Here is a 16,751-nt window from a genome sequence, read left to right as displayed (position 1 = left end):
CTGTTTCTTTTCCGGCATGCCAGGGACTTCATAGGAAGTCTATGTGAGAAAATGACTTGTAAACGCAAACATACACTTACTGTTCAAAAGTTTGGAATCGCTATTTTTTTATTATTATTATTATTAAATTAATTATTTAATTCAGCAATTATGCATTCATTTGATCAAAAGTGACAAGACATTTATATTACAAAAAAAAAAACCTGTTTAAATAAATGCTGTTCTTCTGTTCTTTCTATTCATCAAAGAATACCCCAAAAGTATAATGGTTTCAAAAAGAAACAGAATAACTGTTTTCAATGTTTCTTGAGCACCAAATCAGCATATTACAATTGCATTTTAAAATCTATTAAAATAGAGTACAGCTTTTTTAAACTGTAATACTATTTCACAATATTACTGTTTCACAAATAAATGCAGCCTTTGTGAGCACAAGAGACTTCTGTTAAAAACATTGTACTGACCCCAAACTTTTGAACAGTATGTGTGAATGTGTGGAAAATATGCTCAAGGAGAAATAGGAAAGATTTTAGATATCAAAGTCAAAATGAAACAAGAGTCTGCAACCCATTTTACTTTTGTATTTCCAAGAGAAGCAAAATATTCAACAAGAAAAAAAGTCATTATTTTCAATTAATATTAATAGAATATACCAGAGGGTTATTGCATTACGATGAAAGATTACAAAAAAAAAGTCTTAAGTATAATGTGCACTGATAAATCAATTTTCATTAAGATCAGGAAGGTGTATTAATAAAGTAAATGGGGTCAATTTTGATTTCAAACTGGCATAACCTTACAATACTATGAAAATTATATACTGTATTATATACTTTTTGTACAGATCATAAATTAAGACCCACTGAAGTGCAAAAAATGCAAGTTTATAATAATGAGATAAAAACTATAAGCACTTACAGATACATAATTATGAAATAAATCATAATACAGCAAGAAAGAGTTGTGAACATACAAATCACTTGTGCACCAACTACACAAATTAAGATTTATTCAGCCCAGATACTTATTTATTTTTTGTTTAAATTTGAATATTTCAGTGTTTAAGCATATTGTTATTCCGGATCTGCCAATGCAAATGTATAGTAGCCTACAGAAACTACAGAATGATTTATGCCTTAGAGGACTGGTGTCTTTTAAAAGTTTTTACATGGCCACTGCTTTTGTGAAGAGTGGAAGTGTAAAAAAAACACGTCAGATAACAAGTATCTCACCAGACTGGATCAGCCTGCAATGTGTTTACATGAAGCGTTTGGTGTAGCTCATAAGCCATTCATGTGTGATGGCTACAAAGCGGATTTATGCTAACACAAAAACACACATGCACTCGCAAACACTCGGGCTGAGTGTAGCCATTGTATTGGACTTGATAAACCTATGCACTCCAAATTTGTGACAACCACACTCAATAAAACAGGACTAGATGACCCGCCTTTGGAATTGTATTGCTTTATGGATGTGACATCTGTCCTAGATGCGTCTTTCAATCCACTTGGAAGTTGTTAGAAAGATTACTCCTTGTTCTCATGCATTATTATGCATGTCTTTTGTTTTATTGGTTGTATTATATGTGCAATTTGTATTCATGTATACATTTTGTATAATTATTATTACATTAAATTTAAATATAAATTTTGTCTTAACACAAAAATTTCTAACATTTTTGTGTACATGTAATCTGAGTTGGTTATACAATTGTTATCCTAAATTTTGAGGAAAAGTAAACTGACGCATGAAAACATTCGCACAGGTTTTATGTGCAAAAATAAGCATGTATGCGTGGTTAGTAGACAAGACCCCCATGTGAGAAAACTAGTAAGTTGATTGTCAAAATACTGTATGGAAATGATGTGCTTCTTTTAAATTAAATTCTTAATGAACAACTTGAGCTGGGTGCACTTGGTCAACTAACCACAAAGAATTGGCTAAATAAAAATTTTCAAGCATCTGTTCATTCATTCTGTTCACTTAGATCAAGCAGATGGCTATGAAGTAAGATTAAAAGAAAATTAAAGGCATGAACTCACTATATAATAGATAAATAAAACAGCCAACGTGTAACAGAGAGAGACCGTTGCAAAAAGGCTAAGGTGTTTGAGGAAAAGGCACAGCACGTTACCTCAATAATGCAAAAGGACCAAGATTGTTGACGATTAAACAGGTCTTTGAGTAAATCCAAATCCACCAATTTATAGCCCGACACCAAGACATGCTAAAGGATTGTTGCAGGTTGAGTCTGATAGGCCGGCGGGCACAAAAGGGAAAGAATGAGGCGCTCTCACACACACACACACACCACAGCAAAACTTCAGAGCAGCGGCAGTGACCCAGTGACTCTTACCGCAAGACTCTGGCCTTCCGTCGGCTACTACACTCTGAACAGGCAGTTCTGACAGCAGAAAACATGCGGCACACACACACACAAACAGCAGAAAACAGCAAGAGAAACAATACGATTATGCAACAAAAATCTCATTAAAATAAGAAAAAGTAACTGAAATCTGTGGAGTTCAGCCAAATTTATCACATTTGAGTTTTTAAACTGCAAATAAGGGGGGAAAGGGTAAAAAAACGAAGTAATAAAAAAGCAAAATTTTTAAATGAAATTTGTATAATAAATAATAATTAAATAATAATACAAGAATACATCTACATTTTTCTTATTCCAAGTATCACTTCAGTTTTTTAAAATAAGTCACACTTTTACCAGATTTGAGACAGTTTATCCAAAAAAGTATATTTCAGATAAATGCTGTTCATTTGAAATTCATTCATCAAATATTCCTGAGAAAAAAAAAAAAAAGAAGAAGGTCACAACTGCTTTCAACATTGTTAACAATATATATTCCTTATTTAGCATATTAGAATGGCTTCTGAAGAAGCCCCAAACTTCTGAAGGGTAGTGTATAAATTGTATTGACTTATACATTTTGTATTAATTTGTATTAACACAATCCATATTTCCATCAGGACATTTTGAGTCGGTTGTAAATTTATGGATACACTTTATTTTAAGGTGTCTTTGATACAGTGTACCTTCACCGATTTTTAACACGCTTTGTATGGTTACAATGTCGTAGTTTGTTTACTCGTTCTCCATGTTACGTGGACTGAGAAATTCACATTTATTTTGACAGCTCCAGGGCTTTTGTGAAAACTACAGATTATACTTCCACATTTTTGTATCCCTGTCCACGGACAGTAGTCGGATCGACAGAGGGTTATTAGCAGAAAATATTATGGTAAGGGGTAGGTTTATCACTGAAAACAGCATCGTACTGTGTTTACTCTTTAAACAGAATTATGGTAAAAACGGAACACCATGGCAACAGCTTTCTTACTGATTCAGGACAATGTTTTGCTTCGGGTGGTTGTCCGGAACTGACAGTTTTCCCTTCTGTTTGGCCTAAAACTGTGTTTGTGGTAATCCAGTTTGAAATGCTGACTGAGTTTGAAATTTTCATTTTGAAAATCTCTAAATATTTATGATTCTTTGCAGCCTTTAGCAACCGAATACAATGTGCTAGATCCTTCACTGGAAACCGAAAGTAACTCACTCCCTCTAAACGTTTACTCTTCAGATTCTTGCACCCCGGAAGGATACAAGTTAGCACCATTACGACTAATTGTTTGCTAAGAAGTATTTCCTACTAAAGCAAGGCAGTATTTGAGGCAGTAAGCGTATCCATAGCAGACTGGTGAGAATGGCCTTGGACAACAACAAGCCCAGTGCATTATGGGTGTTGAAGTTTTCCTACCTATTTGGCAAATGGGAAGACAACAGCTTTTTCTCTCGGTTTTATCTATCAGGTATCAGCCTTTCTACGGTATAGGCAGCCGAGTTTTATTGAAAGCTCATTTCGCCAGTGGTGAAGTAGCCCTTTAAATACTGAGTAATATTAAATAATAACACTAATTAACTGTAGGGTTAAGAATAGGGTTTGGTTTAGGGTTAGTTAATTATGCATAATTTACTATTATTACTACAGTTAGAACATGTATAACAAGAACACTAAGTGTTACATGCATTTTAACCTAAATTTTGAAGAAAAAAAAAACAATGTAAACTTATTGAAGGTTTAATGCACAAAAATAAAGGTGTAGGTTAAATAATGGTTGTCAAACAGTCAGTTTATCCATGACCAACAGACAATGCTTCCATTTCCTCCCGAATCATTTATAAAACGATGACTCAAACCCATCTCAGACACACCCTGCATATCCTCCTTGATGACTCAGCTAGATCCCTTACTAAAATAAACTGTCATCATGAAATGAGATTTCCCTCTCCGATGGCCGCACAGCTGTGCGTCTCTGCAGCAGGAAGAGCGAGAGGGATTACAGGCCTGTGACAACATCCGGAACTTGTGATGAGATGGGCCTCCTACATAATGGCATAACCAGGCTGCTAAAACGATATCAAGTCCAAAGCTCTGGGAATGAAAGAGTTAAACTTCCATGCTGCATGGCAACATGGGCTCTGATGTGCTTGATTTGATCACTTCAGTCATGTCTAGTTAATCCCAAGAAAGATTATAAATGAGTCAGGACTTCAAATCCAGGTTTGAAACACAGATGTGTGAGGAGCAGAGAAAAGTATACAAAGAGCAAATTTTCAATGGTACGTGATGTTAATAAAGAAATTATACATTCCCACTGATCTCTTCCAATCGAGTGTGAACATGCGCATTTTGCATTTGTCCAATAAGGCATTTTTTTTATTGCTCACTTTTGGTTCATGTGTCTGGAACCAGCATTTGATAACACTGTATGCTGAGTAAAAGTAACATTTAACTCCATGAGGGTAAACTGAGTGAAAAGAAGTAGTGAAATGACAACCAACTGTTGACAAAATGAGAATGTTTAAAATGGTTTAGTCAAAAATGAAAAGTGTGTCTCATTTGCACTTAAACATTTAATTTCACATATTTCTGATTTCATACCTACAATAGATTTGAAAGGTTTGTGGATCTGTGGTGAAGGAGAAGATTTTTTGTGAATTTATTTTTAGGCTTGACATACTCAGTTCTCATTCATTTTCAATGTATGGAAAAGTGCTGTGTAAACATTTGGCCGTTTGTGACCACCTCAGTCAAAATAAAACGTCGCTGCAACCGCACCACACACACAATTTGAGAAAAGTGTCAATTATATAATGATTTTTCAAGAAGGGTATTTGTTAAAAATGTCATGTTGGCCAAAACTGACACAACTGGGTCGAGTTCCATACGCATTTAAAACGTTAGAAAATTGTAGCAAATATTTAACGTTACCTTTACGTTATGTTTCCAGTGTAATTTTTTCATTGTTATATTTTCATTTATACACCAGAGTTGAAAAGTTTGGGGTTGGTAAGGATTTTTAATGTTTTTGAAAGTCCCTCATGATGGCTGTATTCATTTGATACAGTAAAAACAGTAATATTGTAAAACTTTTTTTTTTCAATTTAAAATAGCTGTTTTCTATTTTAATACATTTTCATATGTTATTTTCCTGTGATGGAAAACGCTGAATTTTCGGCAGCCAATAGGGGCCATTCACACGAGTTTGCGTGGTTAAAAAACAAAAACAGGCCAGAGAAGCGGAAAAAAACGTAACATATACAGTAGAGATGCATTTTTTCAAAGTTGAACTTGAGCACCACGTTTTTAGAAAGCTGTCATGCACAAGACCTGCAGAAGTTGCGAGACGTGAGCGCAACAGTCAAACAGGTCTGTCTAGCGCTTTTACATCGAAAAACAATGGAAAAGTAGTGCAGTGGAATAGAAAAACCCCTTACTCCAGTTTTCAGTGTCACATGATCCTTCAGAAATCTTTCTAATATCAAGGCTCCAGGTTGACATTTGAGAGCAGTGGCACCAGTGACAGAAAGGTGGGATATTCATATAGAATGCAGACAAGTATTTAATGTAGTAAAGAAGTAGTAGAACATAATTACAGTATTTTATAGTTTTTGTGCATTTGTATTTGCAAATTGCATTTTGGCTACCTTTTTTCATAACAAATACCACAGAACAATAAAATACTGTAATTATGTTCTACTACTTCTTTACTACATTAAATACTTGTCTGCATTCTATATGAATATCCCACCTTTCTGCCACAACACCACAGTTATAGTGAGTGTACAATAAATCCATGGTAAATGTTGGAGATTTGTGGATCGAAAAGCCTTCTAACTGGATCACTGTTTTTTAGCAGCAGTTTTGTTGAGAAAGTCAGCGCTGTTTTATCAAACTATTTTAAAATCACAAGACATTTGTGCTTTGTATCGAAAAACTTCGAACGTTCTCACCGAATCTTCTCGCTGTCTTTTGGGCCGAGCTGATCAATGGTCCGCGTGGCGCAGTTCAAACGAGTAGTGCTGTTCGTTCCGCTTTTGGTGCATTTGTCATCGAATGTTATGAGAAACAGAATACCAACGCTTACCAGTTAGGCAAATTGGTAGTGGCATCAGTGTGACCTCTAACAAAATTCAGTCGCAGCAACAGTAAAAAAGTTCGCAAAATACGGGCATTTAGACGCAGTCTAGAGCCCTGAATATGCTGATTTGGTGCTCAATAAACATTTCTTATTACTATCAATGTTAAAAACAGTTGCTGTTTAATGGTTTTTAACTGATACATTTTTCAGAATAGAAACAGCATTTATATAAGAAAATCTTACAGACCCCAAACTTTTGAACGGTAGTGCATGTTGCAGATAAAACCAATAATATAATGTTTAAATGACAGGTTTTATTGTTTATGGGTAAGTGTTGCACTGAGTCACATTACTCAGCGGTGGCCAAAAGTCAAAGTCAGTGTTAAACCTTTAAACAAGGTGCTACTCCAGCATTTAAATGATGATTGAGGTCCCTGTGGTCCCTCTGATGTCACAGCTTGACATGTTCCTGCTGTAATTATCTTTATACAGACTGAGGCAGTCCAGCAGCACAAGTTGGGTCTGCATTCAATCTCTCAAACAATAAATCTACAGACATGCAAGTTCAATGCTCTTTAGAGCAATGTGCACTATATCTGCACAATATCCAAGCTGTCACAACCCAGATATATGCATTTCATTACAAATAACCTGATTAACTTGGTCAGTTACTGTTAGCTTTCAAACTAAATAACTTGAAAACACTGAAACCTCTTGTTTTGCACCACAAAATATTCTTGAAATGAAGAAAACGAGAGAGCGAGACAGTTATGCATTATTTAGATGTCTTTCAAGAGGACACAAACAGGCGGGTTCTTACCTGTGGGGTCAAACTCATGCGAGGGGGGGACTGATGCCTTGTCGCTTTTGGGCTTTTTGTCTGGGGGATGGTCCTTGCTGAGAATACTTCCTGTCCTGTGCGCACACACACACAAAAACGGGAAAAAGGGTCACCATCACCGCCACATCATGCTATTCTTATCCAGCAGCACACAAAAACTAGACAGGAAATTTGGATCCACTTACAAAAGGTCACACTCATGCCCCATGTCCAAAAACAGGCCCAGAGAGAGCAGACAAAACATTTCTGACCAACACAATGCAAACCACTGTTCACTGTGAATTCACCAATTACAAAAGAGCTATCATGTTGATGGGTTGCGTAGTCATCCATTAAGTGAATTCTGAGTTTAGCTTTAATATGGTACTTTAAAGGGGATACATTTATAGATGGCACTTCCCAGAATGGTTTTTAGCATATTGTCCGGGTAAATTGAGAAAATAAATTTGTACTTTGCATTTATTTTATTTCAAAATATTTTTTTGTCTCTATGACTGCAATTATTTAGCTGTTTTGCACACTTGTAACAAACAGCAAAGCTAATCGTATTCCATGTAAGTCTCCATCTTCCCACCGGTCACAAAAAATGAAAGACACATTGTGATTTTTTTCCTATTATTTTTGTTTTGATGTTACTTTAATTTACGAAGCCCCTAAAGCAGGAGTGCCAAATCCTGTTCCTAGACATTTACCTACCAGCAGAGTTCAGATCCAACCCTGATCCAACACACCTGTCTGTAATTATCACGTGCTCCTGAAGATCTTAATTAGTTGGTTTAGTTGTGTTTGATCAGGGCTTGAGCTGAACTTTGCAGGAAGGTAAATCTTCAAAAAATGACGTAAATTTGTTAGCGTTCTCTCGCACATGTTTTGCGCTCCACGAGAAACTTTGCATTCACTCACAAAATGTTTGCGTTCCCCCCAGAAACTTTTTGAGTTCTTTGCGAGTGAACGCAAAGTTTCTCATGGGAACGCAAACGTTTTGCGAGAAAACGCACATAAAAATATTTTTTTTCCTCCCCCACAAAGTCCCTTGAGGGGCTCCATATTAATTAAACCGTTTTTTTTTTTTTAAAGAAATTAATACTTTTATTCTTCAACAAGAACACATTCATCTAAAGTTTTTAATGTTACAGAAGACTTGCATTTCAAATATGCTGCTCTTTTGAACTTTCTATACATCAAAGAATGCTAAAAAAAATATGTAAGAATAGAAAAGTTATTTTAAATAGTAATTCAAAATATTACTGTTTTACTCTATTGTTGAACAAATAAATGCAGCCCTGGTGAGCATAAGAGACTTTTTATAAAAACATTTTAAAAATCGTACCGTCCCCAAACTTAGTGTAAAAAAAATGATTAGATACAAATTATGATACATTTTCCTCAAAAAAAAAAAAAAAAAAAAAGTGGTTGAAGACGATCAGGGGCCAGTTGCATAAACGTAGCCACTATAGTGATTGAAAATAAAAATAAATGTTCTTTGGTTCTTTATTAGCATTGGTGGTTCCATGAAAAAACTTTATAATTCATAGAACCTTTCCATTGCACAAAAATCTTTATAGTGGAAAAAGGTTCTTCAGATAATTAAAATGCTCTTTACATGAAGAATTTTTATTTTATTTTATGAACTGTTGACTGAAAGATTGTTTGGGGAACCAGTAAAAAAGTTCTTCTATATCATTGCTTCAACAACTCTCTTTTGGAACCTTTTTTAAAAGTGTAGTTAAGACTTTCTTAAAGGGATAGTTAAGTCAAAAATGAAAATTATGTCATCATTTACTCTCATGTTGTTCCAAACCTGTATAAGTTTCTTTCTTCTGTTGAACACAAAAGAAGATATTTTGAAAAATGTCGATAACCAGACAGTTGACGTGAGCCGTTGACTTTCACAGTATTTTGTCAACTGTCTGGTTACCAACATCCTTAAAAATATCTTCTTTTGTGTTCAACAGAAGAAACTCATACAGGTTTGGAACAACATGAGGGTGAGTAAGTAATGACAAAATTTTCATTTTTGACTTAACTATCCCTTTAAGAATTAGTTTGGCCAACTAGCAGTTAACTAAGAGGTAATCAGTCGTACTTTTCTAATTCAAATTGGACCGATCTACCTTTTTATGTAACTGACTTTAAAAAGTTAGGACCAGCCTTAAAGTAAAAAAATTTAGAATACTAATTTTTAAGACTAGTCTAAGCAGTTTATGCAACCGGCCACAGATTATGATTCTTATGATTCTTGATTTTATATATGTTGTAATTCCTACAAGTTAGTGAGTTTTGCAATTTTTTAATTTGCATTTGATGAGTGTACGCTTTGGATCCTGCTCACAAGCAAATAAGTAAGCTAAAATGAACAGCTGGGTTTGTATTAACTAACATTAGCAGAGATGAATAAATACTGTAACAAATGTATTGTTCATTGTTAGTTCATGTTGCATTAACTAATGTTAACAAATGAGACCGCCTGAAAGTGTTACCGCCTGAGTTAATGCTGTGAATCTGAGCGTTTTATTTCCATACTGTGTCACTGTGTTCATATCAGCGGCAGCATCAGTGTTGTGTCTACCCTCAACCTGCCCATATCGCTGTCTGCAGAAAACCGGCATTAGCTGTCTGTCTTCTCTCTGGGACTATGAGGGCGTTTCTCTAGGAAAGAGCAACAGGAAGGAGGAACGGCACTCACCTGGTCGCTTTTTTGGGAAACCTGGAAGACAAAGAACGTATATTTAAAAACAAAAAAGGCTAATAGAAGTTTAACAATGGCAATTTGTTTTTCAAAAGTGGTACAACTACCATTCCAAAGGTCGGTGAGATTTATTTAACGTCAGTAAGACCGGTTAGACTTTTTTTAATGAAACAAAAGTCTCCAAGGCTGCATTTATTTAATCAAAAATACAGTAAAAACAGTAGCATTGTTTAAAATAACGGTTTTCCATTTTAATATATTTTTAAATCCAATTTATTCCTGTGATGGTAAAGCTGAATTTTCAGTATCATTACTCCAGTCTTCAGTGACGTGATCCTTCAGAAATCATTCTAATATGCTGATTTAGCAAAACATTTCTTATTATTATCAATGTTGAAAACAGTTGTGCTGTAAAAATAAATAAATCAGGATTTCTTTAGATGAATAGAAAATAGAAATTTGAAATAGAAATCTTTTGTAACAATGTAAATGTATTCGGCACTTTTGATCAATTGAATGCATCATTGCTGAACACAAGAAAAAGAAAAATCTTAATGACCCCAAACTTTTAAAAGGTAGTGTACATGTGTGGTATAAACATTCAAATTATTTTAGAATAACATTAAACATAAAATTACTAATTTCAAACTAGCCCATGTTGAAAGAGCCCACCACCCAAATCTCTACAATATTTATACACGTTAATATAAAAGTTGATTTTAAATCATTCATTTAGTAAAGAATAAGCTAAATTATATTATGCAATCACCTAGACGGCACATACCTCCCTTCTTTGACACACCCTCTCACGATGCCACAATATATGTATATCTAGGTCATTTTATTAATATATTATAAATGATCAAGTAAAAGTAAGAGGTGAGCAAAATAACCATGCTATCTACATCATGGTATGGAAAGTGTATATAACAAATAGCTATTCCAGCAGGAAATTCAACCCAGAGATATTTTATATAGGCCTACTACATTACCAATTACTATTTACTGATATTCTAGTGAGTTATAATCTAGTAGCACAGATAAACAGTATAGTGGAATCTCTACAGGTTGACATACTGCCTCAGCAAACACCACTAATGACCGTTTCCAGACATATCCAAACAAGCCCACAGAGGCCATGCATTATTATTTTTCTGTGTTGTTTGCTTGGGATCATTACATCATTATTTTTGCAGTTCTGTCTCAATTTTCTCTCCTTTATGTCACCATTATGTTGTAACTGCCTATATACTGTGTGCACTGCTATTGGTGGTGTTGCATAATGAATTTATGTTTGACTTTCCATCACCCTAAACTTTCCCCTGCCGGTTGTGCAGCCCATAATCTGTTTGTGTGTCTTGCAAATGGATTCATGTGCTCTACAAGGATAAGATTCAGCTGTAAGTATTCCCTTCGGTTCCCGACCTTGTAAAGGTGAAAATGTGTCTGTTGTTAAGTAAATGGTCTTAAGTAAATGCCCCCTAAAGTATCCAAACAAATAGAAAGTCTCATTCAACAACAATTCATTGACTAGTTGATTTCAAAAGTATGTAGTTTTGTACTACACTTCAAGCAGTCTGAACATGTTAAGCTGGTGTGACCTGGTTTTTCCAGCAGGGATTTCTGCCCTTGACCACAGAGCGGAAAAGACATTGGTTGTGTACAGTAAGGCTTTCATCTAACACAAGTTTGCATGTTTCCACAGACATCAGATCCTCCATTCTCATGAGTCACATGTATTTTTGAATTTGTGCGTCATCCTTTAACATGGCAGAGTACTGAGATAGATCACAGAGATAAACTCTGCAGCCGAACACGCAAGAGCCGCCGTATCTCATCAGCGAGCGGACCTCACTTTGGGAAGGAGCCTCTTTACAGAAATAGCTCAGACATCTTGTCCTCCCTCCCTCTCAGCTCCTTCCGCGGGTGTTTTTTGTTTTTGCTGCTGTTCCTTCCCCTCCACAATGGAGCTCCGCACGGGAACAATAGCCTTCACGTCAGAGCCGGCCCACTACACAGCAGCCCTGTGGGCCTGATTCCCGGAAACAGAAAGGGCTTCTGGCAGGGTCCCCTGTTTCCTGAATGTGTGAATGAGGGAGGGAGGGGGAAGGGGGCGTTTGGGGTGGCTAAGAGTGAAGGCAGGGGGCAGGACTGGGCCAAAATAAAAATTCGCAGGGCTTTGCTCCCTCACGCTTCCTACTTCTCTCTCTTTTCCAAGGCGCAGCGCTCTCCTTCTCTGGAAAACTGTCTTTAAGCTTTCAGTGGTCAAAAAACAAAATCGCAGCTTAAAAATTCTCAAGCGCTGCCGATCCAGGCCACAACAATCAAAGCGGAGATAAACTGAGAACATCAATCCTCAAGGAAATCAAGGATAGTTTTTTTCCCCTTAATGCTAAGTGAAATTGAAAAAAAAAAAAAAATGGACTCGAGAGAAAAGAGTTCGGAAATCTGATTCACTCTGGCCTCTTTTTTCGAAAAAAAGAGGGGAAAAACTGTAATTATCTTGTGAGCTTTTGTGGAAACAGGAAAAGCCTCATAATCCAGTTCACAAGAGATTAGAGAGAGGAAAAGAGAATTAATGTCATGGTACTTTGGTTACTTTTCTTACTGAGCTGTCTGAGTGAATCAAACCAACTATTTTGTTAACCTGATTCACCATTTCATTATAAAAAGAACCGATCCAAAAAGTGTTTGGGCATAGCTGGTTATAAGAAAAATAAGACTTGATTGATGAAAAATGGTTTACTTGGTAATCTCTTTCAGTATTATTTTTTTACTTGCACTCCAGCAAAAAAAAAAAAACTCTGCCTTAGACCATATGACAAAATACTATTAAAGGGGGGGGTGAAATGCTCATTTTCACTCAATCTCCTGTTAATCTTGAGTACCTATAGAGTAATATTGCATCCTTCATATCTCCAAAAAGTCTTTTGTTTTATTATATTAATCAAAGAAAGATAGGGTGTACCGAGTCTTTCCGGAAAAAACCGAGCGGCTGGGGGCGGGCCGTGTGGGCGAAGCTTAGCTGTGCTAACGCACCGAGCAAGTGACAACACACAGAGACATTATTTGTTCAACAGTTACTCACCGTCCGGTTCCAACGCACGACCGCGAACCTTTATCATTGCGACTGCTCGATCCTTAAGCATTAGACGATCTGGGCTTTGTTTATAAAACAATCATCGTCGAAATGCAGGGAACAAACAGCTACACAACTCCGTTTATGCTCAGGAAAACAAACTCCATCCACGGGTTCCTTAACGCTGGGTTCTTTGGGAATCTGTGCAGGGTTGTCTTGCCCTGGCAACCAAAAACACACTTCTTTGGTGACATTGACTTCCCAAAAGCCGGGCAGGGCGCTTTGATGGCGAACTGCTTTCACTCTCTTGCTCTGGTCTACGAGTGCGCGCGCGGCCGCGATCTTACCGGAGAAGTGCCCTTAGGACCCATATAAGGAAATTCCGCCCTATCTTACGTAAGACAGAGCCATACTCGAAAAAAACTTTCCGAAACTTGTGACAAACCGGAAGGAGTATTTTTGGAACAAAAATACTCCTTCAAACGTACAACTTAGTTTTTGAAACTTTGTCCATGTTTAGCATGGGAATCCAACTCTTTACCAGTGTAAAAAACTCAGTATGCATGAAATAGCATTTCACCCCCCCTTTAAAAATGATGTTTGTTGGTATCGACAAACAACAGACTCAACAGCAGGGCTGAGTCCACTGAAGAGATTTCTACAGAGCCATGAATGTCGCAGGTCTGTGTGCACAGTCTGTGTGCAGAAGCTGACATCACAGAGACAAATGTCATAATAGACACCAATTGTCATTGACATAATAATTCAATGACAATTATCAGTGAATAACAACTTAAATTTGGTCTTTTCCTCACACAAAGTTATCAAATCACTTAAAGACACAAAGTAACGACAAATTATTTCTTATGTATGTTAACATACAGTACAATTCACCAGTTGTTGATTGGATGGAGGCTGATCTAAATGAGAGTTTGAAGACAATTGTAAGAAAGGTTTGTGATAAGAATTGGAGAAGTCCGGCATACGTTGCCAGGGAGAAGTCTGTCATTTCGCCGGAAAAATAAAAGAGGAAACATTACTATCAGTTCATGCATTCGAACCCATGAACTTGGTGTGGATAGTGCCATTGTTTGAACAACTGGAATGCTGAACACATGAAAGGATGAATTGTTCGCAATAAAATCATAAATATGCATTTAGGAAATAGGGTCAGTTTCCAACTTTAAGTTCTGGAATATACAGGCCAACTATTTTAATGGTGCTTTTTTCTGTTTTTGGAAGGCAGTCAACTTTCAGTGTATGGAAAAGAGCAGCTTGGTCAAGACACAAGAGTCAATAAATTATGACAAAGTTCATTTTTGTGTTAACTATACCCGTCACACAGTTCAGTGCAAGTTACCCCTGTCATAAAACCATTTCAGATTGACTAAAACTACATGGATTTTATCAAAACATCAATCAATTAAACTATTACTGATGTCATTTCAGTCAAACAAGAGATGGTTCCCAGGCCACGTCTCTCAAAGACAACATTAGCATGCTGATTTACAAGCAGCAGTGTTAATGACTCTACAATAGCAGCAGATCTGTAATATGATGCCATTGTAACAGAGGGAATAATGATTATGCTAAGCTGCTCAGAGAACATTTAGCACCTCATTTCCTGCATTTGATGGCCAACAGCAGCCTGGATTAAAGAGCCATTTGTGGGGTTTTGGTAGTATTTGAAATGATTTGAGCGTCTTTGCCTCACTGAGCTGTTAAGCTTATTAGTGCGAGAATGGACTTTAACCAAACACGATGTATGCATTTGTCCATTTGTTTATTGTCTCCGTTGTTTCCATCCATTTTGTGTGTAACACTTATCTTGAATCCTATTGGCTGGCAAGTCTTAAAATATGTATGATCACAGCAGAACATGCCTCAAGCCTGACAGTAACAGCGGCCACACCTTCTGTCCTATTGCCCCCTTTCACTCTCTCTTCAAGTGCTTGAAGGATGGGGTCTCATCTCCAGCGCAACCTCTCCTTCTGCCCCAATAAACCCGATGAGAGCGACAGAACGAGTGTGCTCGGGGACGCACATTTCTTCACGCTAGACTGTCTCTTCACGTTTTATTATGATTAGGATGGGCTGGTGGGGGCAGGAGAGAGGGTGAGAGGAACATACATTCGTTGAAACTTGAGGGAATCCTGTTCTCTCAATTCCCCAGAAGATCCAAACACAGTGCAGTACAGTACAAACGTGAACCTACATTATACACACAGGGGAAAAAAACAATCCCAGCAACACAAACAGAGCTGCCATGATCAGGAAATGTGGTGCTGATGATGAATTGTCAGACTTCTACTATTAATAATAAATTGTTAATATTTTTATGAGTATAATTTAATCGATCATCATTATGATGAACACATATCGTTTCCTAAATCCCAAGAATTGATCATTTGTCTATGCTGTCTTCAGCTGATGATTAGTTGTAGCACGCCTCCCATCCAATAATCGCAGGCTTTATGCTTTGTTAATTTAAAAACCATTAAAAAAAAAATCTCATGTAGAAGTTTTTTTTTTTTCAGAACAGTCTTAATAATAATAATAATAATAATAATAATAATAATAATAATAATAATATAAATATGAAAAAAATTAAGCATTTTTTAACTGAAGTTTTGGGACAAATTTTGTACGGTCAATTATTGGCTACATACATCATTAATCAAACAAATTTATTTATTGCTTATTAATTTGCAAGATTGTCTATATCAGGGGTTTTTCAAACATTTTAAATGCCAAGGCACCCTAAAAAAATCCCCTTTTTGAGGCCCCTTTATTAGGCTTTAATATATAATATAATATAATATAATATAATATAATATAATATAATATATGAAAAAAATGAAGCATTTAGCTAAATATGTTCAAGAAACATAAATATGCAAATTCTTTTTTTTTCCTAAACATCCCTAAACCTACACACAAACCTATTTAAACTGACATTTTTAACTGAGGTATTTTGAGTTTGCACACTACACCTGTGGTGGGTGTGTAACTGTAAATTAGCTTTGTTACCGTGCTGTGCACATACATCATCTGTTATTTCCACCACTTAAACAAGCCACTCTTCATTAAAACATGTTGATGTTTTATTTCACGATTATGCATTTGCGTTGCCTCTCGCATTGATTTGGTCCACAACCATTACAATAATCCTGATTTGCCTCACATCATTCTCTTTAGGAAACCTGTAAACCGTCGTCACCGGTTCTAACACTATAGCGACACTAACTCTATAGCGGTTGACCAGAACACTGCAATTATTTCTCATTTACTAGGTTACAATCAAATGACTTTCACCACACATTTCGTGTCTGTCCTCTGCGCGCCATTTTATTATTTCTGTGCGGTTACAAGCTCCATTATGACTGGCTGACTTCTCCACAATTGAAAATGTAGGATCTGGAAGCAAAAACCAACTGTGATTGTTGTTTAATATGTCCGCTTCCTGTCTTTAGAGGGTGGAGCTTGACCAAAATCCTGCAGAGTGGATGAGACTCTATGAAAATAATTAAAAGTCTATGCAGAACTATTCAATCATTAAATGAAAGTGATTCCAAAATAGTTTGTTTAGCTTAAACACGAAAAACTCTCGTTCTCTTTTGATTCTGCTCTGAAGAAGCTCAGATGATATAGAATTTCATAAACGTACAATGGGCAAGAGAACGTCTAATAGGAATGATACT

At 36.2% G+C, this 16,751-nt stretch overlaps 1 protein-coding gene across 5 annotated transcripts in view; it reads right to left on the bottom strand.

The window, feature by feature from the left end:
• arhgef12b (Rho guanine nucleotide exchange factor (GEF) 12b) overlaps window positions 1-16,751 on the bottom strand; it is a 77,850-nt gene that overhangs the window by 34,807 nt on the left and 26,292 nt on the right. For 4 of the 5 annotated variants that reach the window (XM_079872788.1, XM_079872785.1, XM_079872789.1 and 1 more), the window contains exons 2-3: window positions 9,969-9,989; window positions 7,262-7,356 (exon numbers count right to left, since the gene is read on the bottom strand). In XM_079872788.1, coding sequence (XP_079728914.1) covers window positions 7,262-7,356; window positions 9,969-9,989 — 116 coding nt within the window. The remainder of the gene's footprint in view (window positions 1-7,261; window positions 7,357-9,968; window positions 9,990-16,751) is intronic. The other variant, XM_079872787.1, reaches the window with a different exon arrangement.

The sequence above is a fragment of the Squalius cephalus genome (assembly GCF_949319135.1).
Source record: "Squalius cephalus genome assembly, chromosome: 5".
Taxonomy (NCBI): Eukaryota; Metazoa; Chordata; class Actinopteri; order Cypriniformes; family Leuciscidae; genus Squalius; species Squalius cephalus.
The sequence above is the reverse complement of the archived record's forward strand: the minus strand, read 5'-3'. Positions and strand labels throughout refer to the sequence as shown.